Genomic DNA, 27,857 nt, shown 5'->3' on the forward strand with positions numbered 1-27,857 from the left:
CTGGGACATCCCATGGGTGGACCACGGAGCCTGTCATTCATTAGGAGCAGCTGAAAACCATCGGAAAATTCCTGTGCTAGGCCAACAATAACACCAGGCAGATTTCAAGGTAACTCTAGGTTGCCAAAAGTTTTCAACCTCAAAATCTGTCTGGCTGAATCTTTATGTATACTTTTATGCATATTGTCATGTGAAAAACTGGTGACTCCCTTACTTTCCTTACCCTGCTGTTTTTTAGATTATAAACTAAGTTCCGAGTATTAGATCGCTAGCTAATTATCTTAAAGTAAAAGTACAAAAGCCAACTTGATGATGAAACCAAAGTAGGAGAGGAATCACTTCAAAGAGCCCACTGTGATGGGACTTACTATATTGAACACTACAATTGTCTAGAATGGATATTTCAGTATAACATATTTTAAAAGCATTTTCCAAGGAGAAGTTAACATTTCAGCTTTTCAGGTAAGAAAACAAGACCCGCCCCCCCCAAAAAACCCCCTAATTTTCTAGTCTATTCATAATATTAAGAATGTCTGATAAATATGGGTTGATGTTCCTGGCATATTTCAAGAGCATGCAGCTAAAATTCACAAGGTCGTGGGCATCTACCACTTAAAAAATTTCAATTTAGCCATTACATCTTGCCTTTGTTGCTAAAATTTTTTAATTTATTTCTCTGGCTGCTATTTTAAGTGTGATCTTTAGTGGTCTTATGTGACTCTAGAAATGTGAAACTCTCTTCCATAGTCAGGAAGCTTTAGACAAGCAATATGAAGAAAGCAGGAAGAAAGTAGGCTCACCTAACCAAGATAGCAGGGTTGTAGTACACACACATTTCACGATTTTTATTGAGAGAGTAAGTTATGTATTTGGTGTTGAGTGCATATCCTTTAGGAGTGTTCTTATATAGAGGAGGGAAAACAAGCAAGCCGACCTTTTGTGGAACTTGGGAGAAGCTACATTGGTTAAAAGTTGAGTTTGTGAACAACTTTGACTTCTAGGAGTATTCTTCCAGAGTTCTCATTGTTGATGTCATTGAAGGTTATTTTGCAATGTATCAAATTTATGTTATAAAAAGATAAATGTGTTTTGTAAATCCCAAAAGGGGGTTTCTGAAATGCAATTTTAAAAATAAATAGTTAGTGTCATTACGTGAAATGCATGACTTCTTAGGGTGGGGAAAAGACGGGGGACTAACAGCTTTGTGTATTCAAGCAGTTTGTGGCTTTCTATCAGCTGACCAACTGAGCTAGAAAAGCTTGAGTGATATGTTATATTCTTTTGAATGTCTTTTCTCCCTCTTTGGAAACTGCCTACCCCGTGATCTTTCTCCTGGGGTCAGAAGGAGATGACAAGCCTGAGTGACCTTTTGTGTGCTGGATCCCTCTGGCCCATGAGAAACAGTGTTAATTTCTGTCTGACTTTTATTTCTAGGCATTACAGCAGAAGTTTTGGTGGTGGCTTCTTTCGATGAGCTTCAGAGAAGGTCCACAGACGCAAAAGGGAAGATTGTTGTTTATAACCAACCCTTCGTCAGCTATGCCATAACAGTGCAATACCGAATCCATGGGGCGGTTGAAGCTGCCAAGGTGGGGGCCTTGGCCTCCCTCATCCGATCAGTGGCGTCCTTCTCCGTCTACAGGTTGGTTTATGGTGTTTGTTGGAAATACATATTGTTCACAGGATTTCCTCCAATTCCACATTTGGTCATTTGTTTGTGATATCTTCTTTGGCCTATTCAGGACTCCAAGCATCCTTTATGCATCCCTCAAAAAGGCTTTCCACAGTTGCAGGGATCTCATAGAAGGAATGCTATGGGATCTAGTGATTGTGTGTTTTCATTGGAAGGAAAACTGGACTCATGTCTCTGTTTCACCAAAGCCTCTTAATGACTTCAGAGGAAGCCAGGCTTGAGCAGTGAAATAAAAATAGAGGGGGAAGCATAATTGGGGGAGGGTATCCTTGGTATCCTGAGAGAATTGGGAAAGTAGAGAATCTTTGCTATAGACTATCTCCCTTCCTGAAAAAATAAAATGTCTCCTAAACTTCTCTAGGCCTCATAATTCTCCTGTATTAACAAATGATGATAAAGTACAATAACTGTACAAGGCTACTTTAATATTAAATGAAGTAAACTTATGATCTGTACAGGTCTACAAATCTGTATAGATGCTAGGTGGTGATCTGAGGATAGTGTTTTTCTTTTTTTATGTTTTGGATTTTTACAATCCTGGTGAAGCAATGCCAATATATTTGATTTATTTTATTGTTGTTTTCAATTTTTGGAGTTTAACTTTTATTTAGTTTCTTTTTTATCTTTCAACGATATACAAAGGGGTTTCAATTCAAAATGTTGATTTATGTCTACTGCATTTTGATCAGTGTCACCCTTATTTTTTCATGTAAATTTCCCCCCTTGAAATGGAATCTTACTATATTGCCCAGATTATTCTTGAACTCTTCAGTGATTTTTCTGCCTCAGTGTCCCCAGTACTGAGACAAGAGTCATAAACTATTGTGCTGTACCAAAGTGCTTTATTAAAACCTCAGTCCTAGAAATTCAGCATTGCAGAGGATGAACATTTTAAAAATGTATATATAGATATTTGGTCTAGTATACTAGATAGTTATGAAGTGTCACACATTAATGATGAAATATTTGAGAAAGCATAGTTCAAAGAAATACTATCTTAAAACAGTTTGCAATTTTCAGAAACATGAATAAATGATTGTAGATATGGTTTACTTGGCTCTTGGGACTGGAGTCTTCAGTTGATTATAAAGGAAATATTGTTTTTCACATTGCTGTTTAACTGAAGACACAGCTGTGTGAGCTTAATTAGGAATCTACACACCTGCAAATAAAGTCACTGAAGAAGAGATGTGAGCTGGACAACTAGAAAGTCTAGTGAGAGAAGAGTATACAACAGTGCCAAGGATAGGGTTAAAAGTGTTCCCAGGGAGGAAGACAGGTCATGTTAGAACCACTTGTTAGGAGTTTTATGAGAGAAAAATCTAGTTACACTGGTGTCATAGTGCTAAAAATAATGTTCTTTGTAAAGTCTTTCATAGTTTCATGACTAGTGAGATAATGTTTGGACCGTATCCTTCTGGATGGTTAACTTCCCAGGAGAGAAGTTCTTAAATGGCTAGCTTATTTCCCAGAATACCTCAGCCACCCCCTTGGAATAAAATATCCAGCAAGCTGCTGTGGCCATTTGCCATGATTTCACTGGTCATGAGGCTTAAATTATGGTGTGAGGAGGTTGTTTTGTGAATGCTTCTTCTGCATTTTCTATATATCTGGGGAGCATGTCCTGCCGTCCATTTGCAGCCCAACTGGTGCTGCAAATTATTTTTGGTGTTTCCATGCCATCTCATGTGTATTCTGCCACATGTTTTGGGTTCATACTTTAGTTGAGAGAACTTCACATATAAGTCACTTCACACAGTGAAGGCCTCTTTCTTATTCACATTCTAGTTCCAGGGGAGTGCTTGGCAGGTAACCACAAATCCTTCTCCATCTTGTGGCTCCTCATTCCTGGACTCACAGCATCCTCTGTATCTTAGCTAGAAAAGAAGGAGATGAGAAAGGATGTTGACAACCAAAAGGGAGATTTAACATGCTAATTCATAGCCAGGCCTGGCAATAGGATACTTACTTCTATTCACATTCTATCTGTCAGAGTGCTATAACATGGAAGCTGGGAAATTTATTTTAATACCCAAGAGGAACGGTGAATAAATTTGATGTTTGTTTACCCTAATTCATTGACTACATGGTACATTGTAGAGTTCCAGAAAAAATATTGTTTTTGAGTGTGTGTGTGTGTGTGTGCACACGCACATACTTCTGTACCTCTTTCATCTGGTAATATGTTTGTATATAGTGAAAGTACAGAAATGTCTTGAACTTCCAGAGGTGAATTTGTCTAAGGTTGTATAGTAAATTATAGCTGGGCACTGATGATAAATCTGTATCTAGTGCTCATCAATCAACTTGAACCTTTATAGACATTAACCTCACTTGATCTTTATAGGGCACTTTGCTCTGTATTTGGAAGGAAATATGCAACTGTTCAGTATGCTAGAATATATATATATATATAATTTCTGTCCAAATATTCATGAACAATGTTTGAAGCTGAACAGATCTCCAGCTCCATGGGTCTGAGTGATATTGGATTCCATCTAGACACAGAACATGGCTTTGAGACATCTTGAGATTGAGGGAATATAGACCATACCCATCTGACTTTTATATTTTGAAAGAAAAACACATCTACATTTCCATCTCACAGTTGTCCATCTTTTGGATCATCTAAGGCAATTTCAAATTCTAGACTGACTCACAATGCAGTATGCCTTGGGATTTCTGCTCCTAATTTCTTAGCATGCAAGCTCAAGACTGCAAAGTAATTTTTATATTAGTCCAAGTAAAACATAATTCAAAAGGTAATTCTACTGAGGCCGAATAGTCTGTTGTATTCTCATTGCAAATTGTGCAGGGTTTTTTTCTAGATATTTTCTCCCTTACCCCAGATAATTGAAAAGACTATAGTTTTAATCATCTAAAGAACCAAAAGTCTTTCTCGGTACTTTGCTATGAAAATTATATACTCATATACTGGGTTAGAATCGACTGTGACCAGAATGTAGAATTGAGAGGATTTGGCTTTGTAAATACCACTGGCTTCTGTTTTATGTCACTGGGGCTCTGGGTACCACATTGATTCAGTGCAGTGAAGAGGAGGAGGAGGAGGAGGAGGAGGAGGAGGAGGAGGAGGAGGAGGAGGAGGAGGAGGAGGAAGAGGAGGAGGAGGAGGAGGAGCAGCTCATTTGAGACTAAGAGCTGATGAAACCATTCAGTTGAGGAAACATGAGTGCATCCAGGTGAGGTTATGGAGTAACAGGCAGAATACTATACCATCTGGTGAAAGAAAAGTATGCAAATCAATCTCTATAATGATAATTAATAGAGTCAATAAGTGACATATTGAAGCACTGCTTGGGCTACCTCATGAAGTTAAATAGCTTCAAAGAGAGTGCTGATGGAAGCCATTACCATTTATAAAATATTCTTCATCTTAAGAAAGCATCTTGATGATATTTCACAGGAGCATTTTGTAATTGCAGGGCCAGTTTAAAACATTCAGAACAGAGGTGAAATGTCTTAAAAGGTCTGTTTTGGATGAGGTTTGAAAACCAGTTATTCTCAGATAGCAAAAACACTTGCTCCTTTTTTAATGGGGAAAAATTATTGCTGCATACTTCACATTTAAATAGTTTTGGATTTTTGATGTCTTGGTGGTTTGGTTCTTCAGTGTGACCTTAGGATAATTAGCTATCAAACTTCATTTAATTTTTTAAAGTATGTTGTTATGAGGCAGGGGTGGGAGGAGGGATGGTATGAGCTTCTGGGAGAGAAAAAAAGAGGCAAATACCACTGTGATTCAAGACAGTACAGCTAAACCAGCTCCTACCCTCGCTTATTTTCTTTTCGCTTAATTCATTTGGAGGCTCATAACAGATGCACAGTAATCAAGCAGAATGCCAATTCTCATCACTCATGCAGGTGGAGGGCCCGATGCTCCCAGGGGAGAAACCAGAGAAGACCCATGCTGAATGCTGCATGTTTTCCTCTCATCATCTCCCTGCCATCCTCTGCTCTGATTTTTGAAGGGCAGATTCTTTGTTTGGAAGGCCTTCGTTAGAAAATTCAAGACTATTCTTTGATCACTGTGCTTCATTTATTACTTCATGGGAATGCCACCTAGCTTAAAATAAAAAGAGACCTGGCCAGGGCCCTGAATTCTGGTGCCAGCAGTGCCTGGGTCTGGGTTCAGCCACTTGCCAGATGTATGATCACAGAGAGCTGCATCAGTTTCCTGTGCCACAGCTTCAGATCTAAAGATCACTGAATCTTTAACCTGTAACTGTGTAAGATTAAACAAGATACTGTTGTTTCCTGACACACATTAAGTTTTTAATACATGAAAGTACTATTCTTATGTAGTTTTGCTCACTAATGCTCACTGGTTATAGTTACTGAATGAGAGGAGAAGGAAAAGAGAGGAAGAAGAGAAGGAAAAGAAGGAGGCAAGAAAGGAAGGAGGGAAGGTGGAAGAGCTTAGGTTCTTGAATGCTTGATTATAATTGGTGGATTTTAATTGCAGCTCTCTGCTTGGGAGACTTACCCTCACATCCTGTCACCAGTTGGATCTCTATTGCCATGGTTCATCCAAACTCTGTAGGAGGTTATGTGTTTATTAGTCTCTTCCCTCTATGATTGGCAGGTCTCCCAGAGACAGACAACGTGTTTCTTTCATCTAGGTGTTCCCAGGGCTGTACCATGCCTGGCACATAATAGTGATGGAATGTATAATAAAGATCCAGAAGCAGTAGTAGCCTGATTTGTTAACATGAAAATTCAAGGTGTCACCTTCTCACATTCACAGACATTGAATAATAATATAGATGAGGTGACTAACCTTTTGAATCATTACTTATCAAAAATAGAATCTCTGGTGTCTGAGAGCAGGCTATATAGTTATATAAATTTGAGTAAAGCATTCCAAATGCATTGCAAGTGGCATATTACTATGGTGTTTTTGGGGAGCTGCTATAATTAATGGTCTGTTTGCATTTTAAATATGTAGGCTGTCATTTTTCATCTGCTTATAACCTTGATACAAAAATTTATTCTTGGCCACTATTGTACATTCATAATTTTACAATATATAAATGATAACCTTCTATTTTTCTGACTTTCTGATTATCGAAAGTACCAGCTTTAAGCATCACATCACCATGGTATGTTTTCCTGAATCTCAAGTGGTAAAAAAGAAATTAAGCATTTTTAGATTTCAAGTTTCAGGATTATGAAAATGTAGTTTGCTTATGTAGTGCCCTTTGAAAGATGTGTAGTGTAGCATATAAACAACAACAACAAAAAACCTTGAGTAACTTCAACCCAGTCTTTACTATTGTATATTTTTCCTCTGTGTGTCTTTCTCTTTTTCTCTGTTTCTAGCTCTGTCTCTGGCTCTCTGTCTCTGTCTCTCTATCTCTCTCTGTATATCTCTCTGTCTCTGTTTCTCTCTGTCTCTGTTTCTCTCTGTCTCTGTCTCTCTGTCTGTCTCTGTCTCTGTCTCTGTCTCTCTCTCTCTCTCTCTCTCTCACACACACACACACACACACACACACACACACACACACACACACACACACACCAGGTTAAAGATGACTCTTTTATCTACATGGCTCTTTTGCTTCTTTAGCCCTTTGGAGAAAGCACCACAAGGCACTGGGAAGTTTGGAGGCTAATGCAGGTAATGCATAACATGACATTTGGAATCAGCCTGGATGACTGGATTCCAGTCTATTTTCCACTTTGCCCTGGCTTTTAACAAATGAAAAAAAAACTGTGTAATAACAATTTCGTGTAAGATCTGTATACTTAGGTAATAATGATGATTACAATGAAACCAACTTTCAGTTCACTAGAATAGCAAGAAAAGCAGGAAACTTCTATGTACCTGCAAAACCCAAATTGGCATTTGTCATCAGGATCAGGGATAACAATGATGTGAGTTCAAAGCTCCATAAGGTGGTGGCTTCTTCACCTTTGCCAGATCTTCAGTAGCACTTTTGTGAAGCTTAATGAGCTCAATAAGCTTAATACTTACGATTGTGGAACTATATCTTACTCAGGGATACCCAAACCAAAAGTGAGTAAAATAACTAATCTACAAGTGCAGTTATGCACAAGACACTGGTGAAGGAAATACTTTGATTGCTTAATCTCTTGGTAAATGTGGCATCATCTATATGGAAGCTCTGATTCATAAGAATTTATACTGGTGGCAAAGCCTTCAAGAAAGCAAATAACTTCCTATGGTCCTTTAAATGATCTTCCATGAAGTAGATTGAAGAAGACCACTCAATTTGTCGAAGGCAGAGATTCTGGCAATGAGGAGGGCAAGTTAGTATGCTATGTTTGTAATTTTCCTGTTAATAAACAGTGATGCTGGGAGTTTGGCCAGCGTGCTTGTCTAGCATGCATGAAGACCCAGGTTCGATTCCTCATTACCACATACATAGAAAAAAGCCGAAAATGGTGCTGAGGCTCAAGTGGTAGAGTTCTAGCCTTGAGAAAGTCCAAGGACAGGGCTCAGGCCCTGAGCTTAAGCCCAGGACTGGCAAAAAAAAACAAACAAAAAAAAACAGTGATGCTGACAAATTAAAAAACCAAAACAGAAAAGAAATCTACTGCCCCTTGGCCTGGAACAGGCCTAGCATGTACATGGCTTTGGGTTCAGTCCCTGTTAATGCTGAAACAAGCCAGTAAAATAACCTATCCTTTCATATTTCAGAGAACAACTTACTGCAACAACTAAATAATATGGTGTTAGCTTCTTTGTTCACCTATCATGGGGCCAGGATTTAAATCCTGTTTATTTGGAATTATACCCTCTTCTTATTCATATTTATGAATTCAGGGCCACTGTTTTGTCCAGCCTCCCTTCATCATTGATTTCCTATTTTGTTTTTCTTCGCAGCAGGTTAGGAATTCTGTACAGATAATGTTGGCAAGAATTCTTCATAGATAATTTTGTGGCCTTCCAATTCTATTATGTAAATCAATAATGTCACTTGGTCTAACTGATGAGTCTGTGTTAGACCATTTGTCTAAGGGTTATCCGTAAACTTCTTCATTGTAAAGTAGCTTTTCTTTTTTGTAAAGGAAATGAAACAATCAATGTGAGAGGCTTTGAGACATTGTAAAAGTCACATTCTCCAACAAAATTTCACCCAATGAGATTTTACCACCCATGCTGACACTTGCCTGAATCAATCATTATATTGGTGGCACACATTTTATTGAGTTTAGTTATATCTATGACATTTATTATCTGATACGTTTTTAGAGGAAAGAATTTCTGTCATCTTTGTCTTCTTTGGGGTTCTGAGCATCATTTCATGACATTTTAGAGTGCAGGTGATAATATTCACTACTGCCATTGTTTCTTAAAGCATCAAAATACTTAATAAATGTCAAACTTATTAGTACATAAGCCTGAATATTTGAAGCACAAAAAGAATTCTGTTTATTTCATTCAAAGCTACCCAAACTACCCCAGATAAAAAGCTAATTAACGAGATGTAATCAATACCATTTCCTCTGAACCTTTTCATTAACAGCATGAGCTTTGGAGGGATAATAACTCATGAAGTTATTTTTAGTTTACTATTACCAATGTACACCATATGCAAATGAAGATCTTTCACCTCATACGTAATTACTGGTAATTGTTCAAATAAATAAGCAAGCACTCATTTCTGAATTTCTCCAGACTTTCTTTTCTCTTCTTGTAGTCTCACTCTTTCCCCCCCTCTCTCTGTCCCTCTTTCACTGTGTCTCTCTGTCTCTCTCTCTCTCTTTTGCTCTCTGTCTCTCTCCCTCCCTCCTTCCCTCTCTCTGACTCTGTAAGCTGATGATAAGAAGTCTGTTTCAAAAGAATCCTTTTCTTCCCCAGAGTAATAAAAGCCTCAGAGATTGCTGGGATGTTTCTCTAGTTGAGCTGTGGTATTGTATAGAATCCTACAAATCCTGCAATGTTCCTGCTGTCCCATGTCATTTGTGACTATGAAGGGGCAACTAGCCTCTGTCAGGGAGTCCACAGTCCATTTAAAACACCTAGTTTATGCTCAATAAAAGAAAGAATTGAAGTTTCAATATTTTTCTAACTTTATTCATTGATTCACAATAAACCTTTATTAGGCATCATGTATATTCCAGGCCAGGGAAAAGTACCATGTTATATAGGAGTAGACATTTGATAATTCTAGAAAATTTTTGAAGAGAAAGGATACAATGCAGCCAATATAAACTTAAATATAAAGTCAGGATTTGTTTAGAATAGGGAAAATAGTGTAGCAATTTTTTTTGCCAGTCCTGGGCTTGAGCTCAGGGCCTGAGCACTGTCCTTGGACTTTCTCAAGGCTAGAGCTCTACCACTTGAGCCTCAGCACCACTTCTGGATTTTTTCTATGTATGTGGTACCAAGGAATCGAACCTGGGTCTTCGTGCATCCTAGGCAAAGCACTCTACCACTAGGCCAAACTCCCAGCCTGTAGCAAATTTTTAAAAGCTGCCAAATATTTAACTATTCAGAAAAATGTTTTTTTAAAATTAAGTAACTACTTGTCAAGCTACAGTATTTATTTTAAAATTTTAGGTTTGCATAATTTTTGTACTTGTATAGAACAATGATTTTGCATTATGTTTTCTAAAGAGTGAATCTTCTCTTAAAAATTACTCTTCCCAAAGCAGTATGGCAGTTCCTCAAAAGACTAAACATAGAGCTCCCCTACGATCCATCAATTCCACTACTTGGCATTTACCCCGTCATCCAGGAACAAGGACATACTAAATCCACTAGCACAATGATGTTCATTGCAGCACTATTTACCATAGCATAGATATGGAAGCAACCCAGATGTCCCTCAGTTGATGAGTGGATCAACTCTATGCTGCAGTCAGAAAGAACGACATCACCCCATTTGTAAGGAAATGGAAAGACTTAGAAAAAATCATACTAAGTGAAGTAAGCCAGACTCAAAGGAACATAGGCCCAATATTCTCCCTCATTTGTCATAATCAGTAGAAACCTTGGACTCTTCTAGCAGAGATTTACAATAGAACAAAATCTAGAGACATTAGGTCAAATAGTATGACACTAAATGTAAGGACCTCCAAGATAAGGAAACAAAAGCCATATAAAGAGTGATTGTTGTCTTTAATGTACTATGTTATCGCTCATCTCTTTTGCCATCCCTTGGTTATCTCATATTGTTACAATACTTCACCTTGTTATCCGATATATTTTATATGTGCTTAATTGGTTATTTGAAATTGGATAAGGAAGGGGGGAAATCAAGATAAGTGGGGGGAGTGTGGGAGGGAAATGGGGACCATGTCATGAGAAAGGGTATCAGTGTATGTGAATTAACCTTCTATCTGGTGAATATAATGTAACCCTTCTATTAATCACAATAAAAAAACTTATAAAAATTACTCTTCCCACTAGTATAGTTGATTAAATTTACTTTTGATAGTTTGGCAAAGCCTACTGTAGCCTCCTGGGTTTAAACTGATAACGTCATACATGTTGGGGATAATATGTCAAGATGCTGTTATATGTGAGACATAAGATTTGAGGACACTGTTCAATAAGTCTTGAGTGTTGACAGTGAATTGACAACATTTGAATGTGTTTGTTCTCTGGATCCTCTTTTTATAACATTTTGATAGCACATTATATTTTATAACACTAAATTATAACTTTGTGTTACCTTTGTACCTGTCAGTAGTTTTTGTCCAATCAGGAAGATTTTTTTCCTTCAAGGTTAAAATTTTTTATTATCTTTAAGTAGTTGTTCAAAGGATTTGCATTTAACAATGAAGTTTATGAATATAATGCATTGTGATCATTGTCACCTCCATCAACATTCTTACCCCCTCAACCCATCCCTTCCCTTTCTTTCTTTTTCATTGTAGTGTTTACTATCGAGGTAATGTATAGAGGGTTACAGTTACATTCGCCAGGTAGCAGGTACATTACTGCTCTGACATTGATATCCCTTTTCATGTTTTTGTCCTCATTTTCCTCCCCGCACCCCCTCTCAATCATCTTGTTTTCCCCCTTCCCCTTTCCATTTCAAATAAACAAACAAACAGGTATACAATATACCAGGTAACAAAGTCCGATACAGTAACAATATGAAATTAACCAAAGGGCAACAAAGAAGAAGAGAAATAACAGTACATTAAGAACAACAATCACTCAAGATAAAGCTCTTTTTTTGTGTGCTAGAGTCTTAATTTTTTCTACAGTAACTTTCTTTTACTATTTTGAATTACTAAATAATGTAAATGATGCCTCATGAATACTTAAAACACCTTTATTAATCAATTAATTACCCTTTGTATGGCATTTTTTTCTAGGATTCCCAGATTCAGTCATAACAAGATGTGTTTATTGACATGAAAAAGCATATGACTTCATACATGAATGGATTTGCTCTCTGTAGCCCAGCTATACATTAGATTGTACCCTACATTAATTCCATGTTTAGGGTATGTTTTCAAAATAAAACATAACTTGGAAGAGGCATTTATCACATTTTATTCTGAGTAGCTTAAGTTTATTTTTTTTTTGCCCAGTCCTGGGGGCTTGAACTCAGGGCCTAGGCACTGTCCTTTGGCTTTCTCGAAACCAATCCTCTACCCTTGAGCCACAGCACCACTCTGGCTTTTTCTATGTATGTGGTACTAAGGAATCAATCCTGGGTCTTCCTGCAAGCTAGGCAAGCACTCTACCAACTAGTCCATACTCCTTGGCCTTCAATATGCTTCTAAAATGCTACATAATGATAGGATTTGGGACATTTTTGTAAGACTTTTCAAGTGAAATTGTGTCCTGAGTACTGTCACAGGGAAAGAATGCTCTGTGAAAGGTGAGCTCTACAAGGGCTTTACAGTTTTCTTTTCTCCATGGAGGGCAAGACTCCATATCAGCTGCCTGCCCTTCCTCTGGGACTTGGCTTTTAATCTCTAGGGAGGTGAGGCAGACAAAATGTCATTTTTGCCTGCTAAGGAAAGAAGCTGTGAAGTAGATCTGGATTGCTTATGTTGCTGAAATTGCTTTGCGCCGGCTATATCCAAAACACCATAGTGTATTTAAAATCTTGTTCACTAGGATGCTTTTTAAAAAGAATTCAGATGATCAGAAATTCCCCAAAGAGGCATCAGATTTTACATTGTTTTTTAAATGTTTAATTGCATTTCTTCCTTTTAGAAAGCTTAAGTTTACACATGTGTGTCTAAAGATTGCCCTTTACAGATCTGGACTCTTCTTCTGCTAGATGTTCTAGAAATCTTATAGCTCAGAGAGAAGAAAAGCAAAGAACTAACATTTATTCAAGCTCTTAAGTGTTGGGTGCTTTCTAAACACCATCTCAACTGAACCTTCACCAGAGCCTGGGGAGGCAGGCAGCTTTAGATATGTTCTGTGTTTGAGGTACCAGATCAAAATCATAGCCTAAGGCATTTTGAAAAAAATTGTTTTTCCGTAATCTCATTTTTTCCCTCTTTCATTTGAAAATCTTGATATAAACTAAGCTGGAAGTGAAAAAAAAATCCCTCACATAGATAGGGGTGTTTATGAGATCACTTCAGGAAAGACTGCAGAAGAGACCACACAATGTGTTCCAACCCAGACAACCAGGTGCAATAGCTTGGTCTGTTTGCACTGTGTCATGGAATACTACGGAATAGGCAAGAGATACAGGAGAGAAATTTATTTCCCACAGTTCTTCCCACCAAGACCAAGGTGCCAACAGACTAGGTGTCAGGTAAGGGAGGCTCCCGAGATAAAGCCTGCTTACGACATCCGTCAGAGCAAAGGAATGCTGTGTTCTCACTTAGTGGAAGGTGGAGGGGCAGGCGAAATTGAATGGAGCCTAGAGCCTGTGGGACCTTAATCCCGTTCGTGTTGAGAGCAGTTTTCATGATGTATTCACCTCTAAACAAATTACCTCTGCATGCCATCATTTTGCCCATTAAGTTTCAACATCTAAATTTTGAAGAGGCTGGGTTTCAGTCCTAGGAGAAAGCAAATAAAGGATGAAAATTGCCAACAAATGTACTAAACCCAGCATGAATAACATTGCATGAATCTGAACTGTCTTCTACAGTCTCGGACTTCTTATTTTGGAAAGTGGAAATCTGAAAGCCAACTTTGGTTGTATTTCTCTAGGTCCATTTGTTCCCACCTCTGGCTCTGGTTCCCTTTCTCTTTCATTTTATTCAGTTCCTTCCGGTGTCAAACAGCAGTTACCAAATTAGGCTGGTTCTCTGTTGCTTTCCAGTTTGGAAGAACCAGGCAGTATGCTGGTGGTAATTATTTATGGTATTTCCGCTTTTAAAGATTTGCCCCCGGGCAACCTCAATCCATTATCATTACTTCTACCCTTCTTGGCAGTTCTCCAAGACCTAGGGAGGAAAGAGTAGATCTGCAGATATGTAAACTTCAGAAATCAAGACTTGGTTAATGAAATCACTCCTCCACTAGCCCTGGCCTGTTACTGAATTCTGTTCCAGCTGGGATGGAAAGAGCATTGGTCATGCTGTCAAAAGCAGATTGGATTTCTCCACTGTGACTTCCTCCCTTCTTGACTAAAAAGCAAAACAAACTACCACACACAACTGATAGGAGTGGGGAAAAGGACACCAGGTGAAGGTGAACCGTTTTTGTCTTTAACGTGTCTGTCATATTTGCTAAGAAAATAGCCTTAGACTTATAGGTAAATACAAAATTGCACTTACTCCTTAAGATAAACCCACCTTCTCTGTGTACATCTCCTCTCCCAGCCCTTCTTCCTTGCTCCTGCTTCTCCCTCTTAAGGCTTTCTTTCTTTGTCCCCCTCCCTGATAACCCAGAGCTTGGAGAAATCTTTTGCTCTTCTGTTGACAGGTGTCAGTCAGTATGTGCTCATTTAAGCTGAACTGTCTGCGAGAAACTAGATTTGCTCAGGAGAAGGGCAATTGGGATGACAAGTGTCAGGGCATACCAGATGGCATGACTGACAAAATGCTTTTCAGCCTCCCTGATCATGTTCCAGGTGCCTTCTCCAGCTCTCTCTGTCTCCCAGCCTTGTTTTTTCATAGTTGACCCAAGTGGGACCCTTGAGATACGAATGAAGTGTCCTGAAGTTGTTGACAAAAAGAGATAGTTCACAGTGACTCAGCACAGACTGCCTGCATCTTCCCAAAAGAAGAGCCAGTAATTATTATTATTACTTATCCTTACTGTTTTTTTTATTGTTGTGGATATTTCCCACAGTTGTTTGGGTCAGTTTGAAGGAAGCTCACTTATGAACTCTACTAGTTAGTTAATAAATAGGTCTATTACCCAAGCTTCAAACACTGTTGGCATTTTGGACAGTTCCCAACCTCAGCCTAAAGGTTCGTAGTTCTTGCCAAGATATGTACATCTGTCCCCATTTGCTACACAGTCTGAGTGGTTTTTCTTGGGTTTCACTCACTGGAAAAAGAACCTATGGCCATAAATGTCACAGGAAGGTATTTAGTGGAAGGTGAAACCTTATTTTTTTTTTGGCCCCTGTACAACATTCTAAAATTCAAGGCCAGGGTGTCGTGTGGCAGGCTGTGATCTATGAATCATTATATTCTTAACACACCCTGAGAACAGGAAGAGAGAGCTCAACCTTGACAGATGCAGACGGAATTTCTCCTCTGAACACTGGTAATTCACTTGACATTTGCAGTTTGCTTGTGTTTGCAGTGAAATTCTTTCTCCTCAACCTTGCACTAGGCTGCTATTGGGCAGCCTAGTTAACAGACGTTCAGAATCCCAAGTTGATATGTTTGATACACAAACAAGGAGGATGTTTATAATGCTAGGCATCAAGTTTTTTTTTTAATTTGGAGGAGGGGGCATTATTTGGTTCATATGAGACATTTTTTTGAGCCTGCATGTTTTGGCTCTGAGTTTGTAGGTTTTTGATCATTCAACAATGAAAATAGCTGAAGGAAAAATTCACTGTGAGTTATGATATAAAGTACTCTATAGTGTGGTCTCTCCCCATGCTTTGATTTATGATTGAACTTTCTAGCAAATCACACATGTGCTTGGTATTAAAAGTTAATAGAGTAATGTCAATAAGGGAGATGCCACTTTTACCTTGAAGTTGAGGTTTCATTAACATCTAATGGTGGAAACAAGAGAAGGAGTTTCTGAGCCAGCCTTCCAACTGTGAGAACTCCAGACTGAGGGTGATTCAGACAGCTAGAAACACACTGGGCTTGTTTCTAAGGCCTATGAATCAAGACAGCTGACCAGAGGAGTTCTGGTCTGAGAGCTGTCAAGCTAGAGACTCAGAAAACTGAGCATTTCTGTTTGGATACAGTGGCAGGAAAGTAACTGGTATGTATCTCTGTTTGAAAGCAGTCAGGCAGAAGGACTTCCTTAATTGGTGGAGAGTTCAGCTTTTTCTCTTCTTCTGTAGGACATGAACTGTTTGAATAAGGTTCAGCCACAGTAGTAATATGCTCTGCTCAGTCTAGCAATTTGATTAGTGATTATATCTAAATGCAACTTCAACAGAACAACCCAGAATTATGAATAAGTTTGTCATCCCCCAATCCCATGTCGTATTCGAGAGGATACCGTAAACCCATCATCACAACCATCTTTCCAGTTCGTCACAGAGAGAGATTTTCCCCTGTGCCAAATTAGGTTAAGAACAGGATATTAATTGTGTCCTGTCATGGATTCAAGAGTGTGGGGCAAAGACATTAGTCCAGCCATGACAGGAGAATGCCTAGCTCTTTGGAAACAGATGAATTTTGCTTCACTTATTCAATATTCATTCAATACTCACTTTTAGCATTCATTCAAAATTTGCTATTCATTGAGATTTCAACTGTGATGTCACGTTTTCAGGGAGCTTCCCCAGGCAGGGTCTTAAGTGGTTTCTTCAGCTGCTTTTTATTTATGTATGCATATTTCATTATTAAGTGTCCACCTTGTGAAAGGGAATTCAGTAGTGATGATGAATAACAAACCAGATTCCTTCCCCTCTGCATTTTACATTCAGATTTTGCAGACAGTAGCTACGGCATCATTATCAAATAGAGATACATGCTACAACAGTAAAATTGGGTAATGAGTTCACTTAGGTAGAGAGTTGACTTTTGATCGGGGAATGGTTATATTCCTTACTTGGGTCAGAAAAGATCTTTCTAGAAGACAACTTACTTGGAGCACCGAGAAGGCACTGTCCTCCCAGAGATCTGGAGAAAGAATAGCCCAGGAAAGAGCAGTAGCCGGAGAGAAGCATGGGGTTTGTCTTCTACATGGTGAGCAGGGAGGAGAGAGGTAGAAGCTGACAGAGCTCAGCATGGCAAGGTTTTCATGGAAGGTTGTAGAAGTCCTAGTTCTGAGCTTGAAGACTTTTATCCTGACGAAATGGGATCTGAGCTGAGGAGTAATATGATAGAATCTGTGATGGAGGGAAGAAGCCTGGCCCCTAGGTGACACATACACTGTGGGGAACAGAAATAGAAGTAAAAGAGAATGAAATGTAAGACACTGCTGCAGGAATACATATGAGAAATGTTGGTGTTGATTAGACTAGTAGCCATGGAGACAGTGGGTAGGGGTGTGATTTGGTTATTCCATGTCAAAGACCGGTAATGCATTCGATAGGTAGATAGCGGGAGAAAGCAGGAATTCAATGACCATTAGGATTTATTTTTTCAGTGGCACTTATTTTTATTTGCAGTTATTTTATTTGCATCCTTACTGGCTTTCTATCTCCTCCCATCATGTTTTATAGGAACCTTACTCATTTCCTGCAATAGATTCAGGACTTCGAAACAGTCCTGGTTCTTGGAATGCATGGATATATGTAAGCAATGACTAGTTAGTATGGACAAGGGCTCTGGTGAGATATGAGACAGAAATCATATCTGGGATTCATGGAGCTTGCATTCTGGCAGTGGAGATATATAATGAGCACCTAACCAAGTTGTTTCAGATTTTGATTAATGTTGTGGCACAGGGAAGAGTTCTCATGTAGCTGTTCTGTTGTTATGCACGTGTCTCCTAGATTGTAACTTCTGGGCAAACAAGGATGTGACCTTTTCTGGGTATACCCAGGAAATATAAATGGTCGAGTGATGCTTGAAAGCCATGCTTGGCTGCCCGTGCCCCTCAGTACCTATGTTATCTGGGCAATGTGGACCTTTTAGGGAAATTGGCCAAGTCCCTCCTCTCTTGTGTGGTCTAGCAATGCCTAGACCCAAGACCCTTTGCCCGGACAGGCCTATCATTTAACAACCACCCGGCTCTGTTGGCCAGCCCAGCTATGGGTTTACACAGCCCCCTACAGCCTTGCGGCCAATTTAGGAAGCAATAATGCCTCCAGGTCACTTGGGAAGAATGAAATGTGTAATGGGAATAAGTTACAGCCAATCAGCATGAATGCCAGAACAGCAGTGCCAAGAAGGATCTGAGGAGCATCTGTGTGTTTATTTAAAAACAAAATACCACACCTCCTCCTGCTCTACAGGAGGAACACACTTAGACCTCCTCTGATGAAATCACTTCTTCCAGGGCATCTGCTTTGAACAGATTTTCAAAAGATAGTTCTTTTTTTTTTTGTTTGTTTGCCCTTAAGCAGCCTTATCCTCAGATAAGGATGAACAATCAGGGGAGAAATTTCACTGGATTGTTGGTCAAGCTATCAAAATGAAAAATGAAAACTCTTTCCTCACTGAAGTCAACATGGAATGCTCTGGGTAGCAGAACAGCATTCAGTCACCCTTTTTACAACTCCTGTACACGTTCTTGCCAGAAAAGACTTTGGGGCTTGTCAGGTAGTCAATACATATTTATGACAGGCCTCCTGTATTCTGGTGCTCCACTGGGACTGTTCCTAAAGGTTTGCTTTCTTGTTACTTTTCTTGTTCCCATGTTCCTCGTAACGCAAACGGCTGACCCACTTAGAAGGCACAGGAAGGCAAGATTGATCACAAGCAGACTGGGAAAAGATGAGGCGCAACACTTCTCATGATGTCAAAAACTAAGTTCCACAAATGCTAAGCACTCCACTGAAATTCAGTTCAGAATTTAAAATTATTCTCGTCAATGAATGAGATTCCCTGCCTTGCCACAGAAATGTCTGATAGTTGCCTTGCTGCTAACGTCACACTGAGGTCTCTTCATCTGTTTTTTTTAAATCTTTTTCTCTTATTCTTATTACTAAGGAGTTGTATAAAAGGGTTTCAATTCCACAAATCAGCTTTTTAGTACAATGCTTCTTGGGCCCTGTCACCTCTTCCTTCATCTTCTCCTATTTCCCCTGTCCTGTCCCTACCTGGAAGTTCAGGTTTTTGGTGCTTTTTTCGACAAGTTTGGCTTATGGTGTAAACACGTGTACAGTGACACTCTGCTAGGAGTGAGTCCAACTGCTGACATACATACAGTCCTGCACGGTATCTGTACTCTGGTCACTCAGTACTCACTGAGATCAGGGAAAATGCACATTTGCCTCAAGATAGTATGGCAAGGAGGTACATACTAAGATTCAAAAGGGAACCAAGTTTTCTGGAGAGAGAAGTATTAATACTTTGCTGGCAGTCCTTCTGCCCACTGTTTTCCAGATGTGCATTCGGAGGCGGGTGCCTCTTGTCTTATTTGTTTGTTTGTTTCTACCTTGTAATAAGCTTGGTCAACATGGCGCGTGTATCTGTGTTTGCATCAGTCAGATAATCCTCCACCTCCTTTGAGTTTACCCTTCACTTTTAATTCGGCCTAACTTCTGAATTGTTTTGCAGATGAGAGAAGTCTGACTGTTACTATTCTTTTTCCTCTCCAGCTGCAAAGGTACAGTAATACATAGACAGGACTGAAATCACCACTACTGAGATACTGAATAATCAGAGATCGCTCTGTCACTCTACTTCCACCAACCCCTCTCCTCCTGCCTGTTGGGGTACCGAGGCTGCCGCCTCACCATTACTCAATTATTGCAATAACTTCCTCCTTTTTGTGATTCAGAAGGCTATATATAAGTTCCTATCACTTTTCAGCTAGAACCATTAAACGAGTCTTGGGAGTTAGTTTAAAAAATTAAAAGATTTAAACAACAAATATTTATTTCTTGATTAGCTATTACCCTTCCTATTCTAGACAGTATCTGTCAGCATAACAGATGATGTAAATTTCATGTATGTTCTTGCAGAATTTTCCCTGTATGGTGTTGGAGTATGGGTGTCCATGGTTATGGTTTATTTTCTCTAACTTGACTTAGAAATCTTTTCAAGTCAGTACCTAATGTTTATTTCCCATTTTTCTCCTCACGATTACTACTATATTTCTGTCTTTCTTTGCCTTGGAGTTTTTGTTTAAATGTCAGGCATTGATTTTGCAGACCTTTCCCTGCTCTAGATTTACCTTTCCTCTGCCAGGCACATGAGAGTAAGTTACACCAGTGTAACTTGCAATTCCTCCAGACTGGGACGACTTTGGATTCTCTCTGCTTCTGGAACATAGGCCTCCAGGGCTTTTAACAATCTTTGTTTCTTTCAAGCTGAGAAAATATAGGATCACTGGCCTGCTTTTGAGAGATTCCGGCTTAGCTCTTCAGTCTTCTGTTTTATGAAACTTCAGAATTGGACAAACAATTTGATGAAAATACCAACTCTGTTCAAAGCCCCTCAACTCTCCATTTTGACACTAATGTCCTTCATAGTTGCCAGATGATTTTGTATTCTTTGTCTCAGCAGCTTCTTTCTACCTAGGCCTATTCTAAGCTGCAGACTCCAGAATGAGCCAGCACAGGCCAAGCCAGTGTCCCCATGAGGAATTGAATGTCCTTGGCTCACCTCAAAAATCCTTTTTTTGTGAAGTTTTACTTATTTTTTTAAGTCTTCTTTGCTTTAGTAGCTTTCTACTGTTTTTAAATATGAGTTTTGGAGCCGGGAGTTTGGCCTAGTGGTAGAGTGCTTGCCTAGCATGCACAAAGACCTAGGTTTGATTCCTCATTACCACATATATAGGAAAAAGCTGGAAGTGGTACTGTGGCTCAAGTGATAGAGCTCTAGCTTGAGAAAGCCCAAAGACAGTGCTCAGGCCTTGAGTTTAAGCCCCAGGACTGGAAAAAAATAAAATAAATATGAGTTTTATAATTCTTTTTTTTTTGCCAGTCCTGGGCTTGAGCTCAGGGCCTGAGCACTGTCCTTGGACTTTCTCAAGGCTAGAGCTCTACCACTTGAGCCTCAGCACCACTTCTGGCTTTTTTCTATATATGGTACCGAGGAATCGAATCTGGGTCTTCATGCATGCTAGGCAAGCACTTTAACCACTAGGCCAAACTCCCGGCCCCGAGTTTTATAATTCTTTTGACTTTTTAAGTTGTGCTCACTGGGAGTGTTATCCTGCCATAAACAACGCCATTATATGCAGAATGCCCCTCTCATGATTTCAACTTGCACAATGATTTCATTGAATGCTAGATTATCTTCTACAGCTTATTTTGCTTAATTCCCAGAATATTTCCAGTGTTTTACTGTTAGAATCTTGCACTAAAATTCAAATGTATGTATCTTTGCTATACTTCCTTATGGAAATTACTAGTATTTACAATTTCTTGGTTGAAATATATGTTTTGAAAAATATCTTGTTATCTTTTGATAGTTGTACAAAGGAGTTGCTATTCAACAAAGCAGTTCATGAATACAATGCCTCCCTTATCCACATCTTACCCACCCTTTCAACCTACCCTCTCCCTCACTTTTCTTCATCTTCAGCATATGTATTGAGTTTCCTTTTTCCATTTTACAAAGCAGTTTATGTACATAATGCATCTTTATCTGTGTCATCCCTTCAACATTGTTACTGACATAATAGCATCTACGGAGAGCTCAAATTCTATAATTCTTTAGAAAGACTAAGTCAAAGCCCAACAAAATAGGTACCAGAAAATGGGTACTTGCAAGAGGAGAAGGTGGGATCCAGAGGAGAGGGGTAGGTAAATAAAGAGAGGAAGAGGGGGAGAATGCAATAAAAAATGCGTTGTGATGAATGGATTTTTAAAATTTTAATAGACTGCTTAATTGCTCTCCGAAGAGCCTTAAATTTTACTCCCAGGAATGGAGGTTTCCCTTCAAGTAAATCAGTCTGTTTTAAGTCTGTTAAAAGTCTGAGAACAGGAGAAGGCTCTGATCTAAACCTCAGAGACTCTCAGCACACTGGAGGCTCACCTACCACACTGCCCCAGCTTTTCACCCGACGCCCTCCCGAGGCACATTTCATCCTTATACCAGGTGGGAGATGATCCGGTGGTGGATTACAAGAGTTCAACGCATTCTCTGAGACATCAGGGAAGTGATGCGGGTACCGAGAAGACCTTCAGTAGAAAGAAAAAAAAAGCATGAATTACTCAGAATAGCATATTTTCAATATAAGCAATTTCCCAGTTGAAAAGCTCAGCTGTTATTGTAGTGAGAGATTACCAGCCACAGCTTCAAAGCTGGGAGGCCTGCTTTTTATGTCTGTCAGTGATTTTCCCATGTGCTTGCTATAAAATCAATCCTTTGAATGGTTTGTTCGCTCCATGTATTTGAATACCTTTTTCAGTTCCCGGAAGCTCTTGGCCCCAGCACCAGTTTTGTTCCTAGCCAAGGCTTGGGAAATGAAAAGATACCTTTAAAAGGCATTTGTTTATTGACTTTTGAGCAATGGATAGGGTTGGAGCCAGAGGACAGGGGGTATGCAAAGGTGTTGAGGCTGTAAGGGCTCCTGTAGTAGTTCATTTTGTGGGTGCTCTGAGGTAGCTCCCTTGGGTCTCCATCACTCCAGGGGAGGGAGGAGGGAATTAAACTCTTGGCTAAATAAGTAGTATGTAGCATAAGTGTGAAGCCTCTGGATACTTATCCTAGCTTTCTAAAGTAAAATTCTTTATTTCTTTAAGTAACTTAGCTTTATGCAGCATTATTATGCAGTCTCCATTGTACTGAAATAAGGAACTATAGTGCTTATTTTCAAAGGGAATTTCTTGATTAATAAAACACCACTGGTTTATTTTGAATTAAAATTTTGAGGGGCCGGGAGTTTGGCCTAGTGGTAGAGTGCTTGCCTAGCATGCATGAAGACCCGGGTTCGATTCCTCGGTACCACATACATAGCAAAAAGCCGGAAGTGGTGCTGAGGCTCAAGTGGTAGAGTGCTAGCTTTGAGAAAATCTAAGGACAGTGCTCAAGCCCTGGGCCCAAGCCCAGGATTGGCAAAAAAAAAATTTGAATTTTGAAGTCTTTCCATCAATTTAAGTCTTTGAAATATCATGAAAAAGGAGACAGAAACAAAGCAGGCTTTCTTCTGAAGTCATTGACTTACCCACTTTTTATTAAGCAGTTGTTAAGTCCTTACTGCATATCTGATATTGGGCTTTACATCACATTAGTGATAGATAAAGGTATCAAACTGTGATGTCTTTGTTGGTGAGGCATCAAATATATTTTCTAGATTGCAATTCAAAGCCAGCATGAGCATTTTAGAATGTAGAAAATGGAAGCCAAACAAAATTATTCTAGAGAGAAGCAAAATCATGTGGTCAGGCTTTTGCTTTTTGCTAATATTTTAAAATTAGTAAATTCTAATGACTAAGACTAAGCAGAAAATTGACTTAGTCTTATGATTAGGACTAAGCAGAAGAGCAGTAAAAGGGTCAAAAGTTAATGGAATGAAGTCAAAACTAAGAAGAAAACATTTGCTTGGAAGGAGGAATTGGAACAAGCATGAAAGAAGGTCATCTATAAAGTTTTAAAATCTGTTTCTCAATGAGTACATTGTGACCTTGGAGACGTAAGTACATGACGTGGCCTCTTATTGAGGTGTGACAAATTCCTCACATTCTCACTTCCCTTTTCTAATTCTGGAACTGGAAACTTGCAAAGAGCATATTCATCAGTGTACAGAGATACATCTCAAACATGCTCCTGTTTGTACACAAATGTGGTATATTTAAAATTAAATTTATTCATTAAAAGGTTAGGTGATTCCCCAGAGTGTCTGGCAACCAGTGCTAGGCAGAGTGGGTATATACACAGACCAAGGCACAGGTTTGGCATTGTAGAATAAGAAGCCTGCAGAGAAGGCAGGCTGTTAGAGTTACCCATGACAGAGATGGACTATGATTAAGGTTATAAAGGAAAATAAAACTCTATTTGGGACTTCAGGGAAAGGGGGAAGTATTTGGGGATTTGAGAAATGGGACAGGGAGGGAGTATTTGATCCTATCATAAAAGATGGTTTGACTTTCCACAGATGATGGGATCTCAATAGGGATGAAGGGTACAGATGTCATGGATGAACTAGCTGGATGAGTAATACCATGGAGATAAACAGTGTAGGTTCTACACTGTCTTCAAGTTCGAGCCCTCATTTATAAATGCTAGCTTGTGCCCAGTTGAATGAACCACTCTCAATCTTTAGATTGCTGCTATACCAAGGAAGAACAATCATACAGTGTCACATAATGAATACCATGGTAGATGGAAGGTCTTGGTTGGAAAGTCACTTGATGGCTTTTAAAGTTATAAACAATAATCATGCTGCATGACAAACTGTGAAGACTGAGAACTCAGGAATGCATGGCACTGGCATCAAATAAAACTGGTAACGAATCAGACTCAACATATCGTAAGAGCATACACGATTCTTGTTGGAGATGATTACTGGCCATGTAATACCTGGAAATGGCCAGCATAGCTTTTGTCTTCATACATATCAGCTACTTAAGTAGTTATCAACAAGAGTGGTGTTGACGGAGAAATGTGAAGGAAAGGATGGTTTGTGACAAGAGAGCACATTGAGAGGAGACAGGCTCTGCTTTCTCCCTCTTCTAAATTAACTCGCTCCATAGCTGAAGTCATGCATGTCCCACCCCCCTCAAGATGCTCTAGTTGTCTAAAATGTCTATGCTGCTCCAGTCCCCACACTCCAGGGCTGGTGGATCTGCCAGCCACATTTTCTTTCTTTTTCTTTCCATGTATTTTTATTGTAATTAATAGAAGGGTTACATCATGTTCACCAGGTAGAAGGTGCATTACTTCACAAACATTGATACCCTTTCTCATATCTTGGTCCCCATTTCCCTCTCCCCACCCCTGCCCCTCATCTTATTTTCCCCCTTCCCTAGCCTACTTCAAATAACCAAATAAGCATATATACAATATATCAGATAACAAGGTACAATACTGTAACATATGAGATAACTAAGGGACAGCAAAAGAGATGAGAGATAACATAGTACATTAAGCGTAATAATCCCTCATTATATGGTTTTGTTTCTATATCCTGAAGGTCCTTTCATTTAGCATCATTCTATATGGCCTTATGTCTCTAGATTTTGTTCTATTGTAAATCTCTGCTAGGAGAGTCCAAGATTTCTACTGATTATGACAAATGAGGGAAACCATTGAGCCTATGTTCTTTTGAGTCTGGCTTACTTCATTCACTTAATGTGTTTTTTTTTCTAAGTCTTTCCATTTCCTTACAAATTGCCAGCCACATTTTCTCACCATTTTTTCTCACTATCTCTAATTTTCTGAAAGTTCTTTGAAACGACCTCACATAAAGCTTTTCCCTCTTTTAAAAGCAGGACAGGAGGCTATAGACCACTTGACTCTCATAAGATTTAACCGAGCTCATCAGGAGTATAAAGAAGCAGGTACATGTTTTTAAAGGTTACAGAGAACTCCAACAGACTGTTAACCAGAACAGCATACAGCTAAATATTCCACATTATCCAGGCGAAGGAATAGAGTCATAAGAAATCCACAAGGGTCACAAACCATGACAATGAAGTTATGCATCCACCACCACGGTATCTTCCAGACTTAGAAAAGTGATTTTGTAAATATTTGTTAAATGAATCTTTAGTAAACACTTTTACAGTAGGAGTATTTAAAACCACATTCTAAATATACCTGGTCCCTGTGTTTTTAAGCAAATTGAAATAAGCACCAAAGCTAATTGAAAGAACAAGGCATAGCAGGGGAGAGGTGTGTGTAGCAACGGCTTCCCCATAAAATGTTTATTCTAAGTGCTAGAAATACCTGGCTTACATTCCAACTCCTTTTATGGATAGATGTATGATACAGTGGCAATAACGGAAGTTCCAGCCTGATTCCATTATTCTGCTTTGTAACAATACGTACTTTAGAGAATTGTGAGAAATAAATAAATCTTAAGAGAACATTCTTAGTGAATTCTAACTGACGATGAAATATTGAAAGCAAGACACAGTGCCAGGGATAAAGTCTGTGAAATGCTCGGGTACCATATACATCACTGACCTATGGAAGGCAGGTGGTCTTCAATGTAGAATAACCATGATGGCCGCCACTTGTAAGTTACACTGCACCCAGAATCTTGTATGTAAGGTATTGTGAAGATTCAGCAGCACTGGGCTGGGTGTCGTCTCTAGTTGACAGAGGAGCAATGTGAGGCTCAGCCCAGGTTGTGAAGGTTATATGGTTAGTGACAAAGCTGGATTTTTGAATCCAGTATGTCTGGTTCCTGCTACAATCATGTAACTCCAGGTGTGGCAATAGAATCGACAGTTCTCTGAATGATACCAGTTTGAGCACTTGAAAAGGCCATCTCTCTGCTTCATGAGAACCTTTGTGTCTTATCTTCAGTAGAGGAACAGGCGTTAAAGTCAAACCACTGTAGTCATCTCTGTCCTAGGGAGGAAGGATAGAGAAGCAACATCAATCTGATGTAGCATTAAGCAGTACACAGATGATGTGTGCAGAAGTGTCACATCCATAAACTCAACAGGAGCCCAACACACCCCTTTTTGGTATCCATAGTCAATAAGCCACCCCACGGAGGATAGACATTTATTGAATTTCTATTCCACTCAACTTTAATTTATTTTTCTTTTATTTTGGAGGGCTTGCAACATGCCTTTGCCTCTAAATTGAGATTTCTCTGGCTGTGTGATTCTTTGTCAGACTTCTTAGAAATTCAGATGATATTGATTTAAGTGAGCCCACAAGGTCTTGAGGACTGTTAGAGTGAACAGGGGTGAGAAAAAGTGAAATTTTTCCTAAGCCCAAGTTGTTAGCATTAAACTAATCATCTCCCCACCCCAAGATGTGGTCAGAATGGGAATAATGCATATCTTTTCATTAAAGCAGAAGGCTCACCACAAGCTCACCAAATTGATGGTAGTCTAATGGGGGGAGCCATTATACTAGGTAGTACAGAAAGTTTCTCAGCAAATGGAATCTATTAGATAGTATAAATACCTTGCAAAACAAAATGTACATATATATAGTCCCTATCACACACACACACACACACACACACACACACACACACACACACACACACACACACCCCACTGGTGTTTGAAGTCAGGGCCTAGTAATCAGAAGGCCCTGAGTAAAACAGCTGAGCCAGGCCCTCCATTTTTTATTAGCATTAGTTAGTTGTATAAGGCGATTTAATTTAGACATAGATCTGTTTACATTGATTAGACTTATTTTTAGGATTAAATCTTACTTTCTGACTCTGTAGGCATCCTGTGGTATGCCTGGCTGGAAAGTAATGTTTTGCTTTTCTCAGTACTAAAGCTTGAACTTGAGGTCTCATGTTTGCTTGGCTTGATTGTTCTGCAGATATTTTATCACCTTGAGTCATGCCTCTAATGCAACTTTTTTTTTGGCCACTCCTGGGCTTGAGTTTAGGGCCTGAGCACTGTCCTTGGACTTTCTCAAGGCTAGAGCTCTACCACTTGAGCCTCAGCACCACTTCTAGCTTTTTTCTATGTATGTGGTACCAAGGAATGGAACCCGGGTCTTTGTGCATGCTAGGCAAGCACTCTACCACTAGGCCAAACTCCCGGCCCAAATGCAACTTTTTGATGGTTATTTTGGAGTCTAACACACTTTTCTGCCTAGGCAGGCTTCAAACTTTTATCCTTCTGGAGTTCACCCTTCTGGTTAGCTAGGATTACAGGCATGAGTTACTGACTTGGAGAATAACTGTTTGTGTGTGTGTGTGTGTGTATGTGCATGCATGCATATGCACACAGCAGTCCTAGGGCTTGAACTCAGGGCCTGGGAACTGTCCTGATCTTTCCTGCTCAATATAGTATTCTGCAACTTGAGCCTCAGCTTCACTTCTGGTGTTTTTATTGATTGATTGGAGATAAGAGTCTCACAAACTTTTATGCCCAGACTGGCTTTGGAC

General features: G+C 39.3%; 1 protein-coding gene across 4 annotated transcripts in view; it reads left to right on the forward strand.

Moving 5' to 3' along the window:
- Cpq (carboxypeptidase Q) overlaps positions 1–27,857 on the forward strand; it is a 387,604-nt gene that overhangs the window by 107,598 nt on the left and 252,149 nt on the right. For all 4 annotated transcript variants that reach the window (XM_090339115.1, XM_090339112.1, XM_090339113.1 and 1 more), the window contains exon 3: positions 1,435–1,642. In XM_090339115.1, coding sequence (XP_090195241.1) covers positions 1,435–1,642 — 208 coding nt within the window. The remainder of the gene's footprint in view (positions 1–1,434; positions 1,643–27,857) is intronic.

This window comes from Megascapheus bottae, chromosome 9, assembly GCF_031878675.1.
Source record: "Megascapheus bottae isolate mThoBot1 chromosome 9, mThoBot2.hap1, whole genome shotgun sequence".
Lineage (NCBI taxonomy): Eukaryota > Metazoa > Chordata > Mammalia > Rodentia > Geomyidae > Megascapheus > Megascapheus bottae.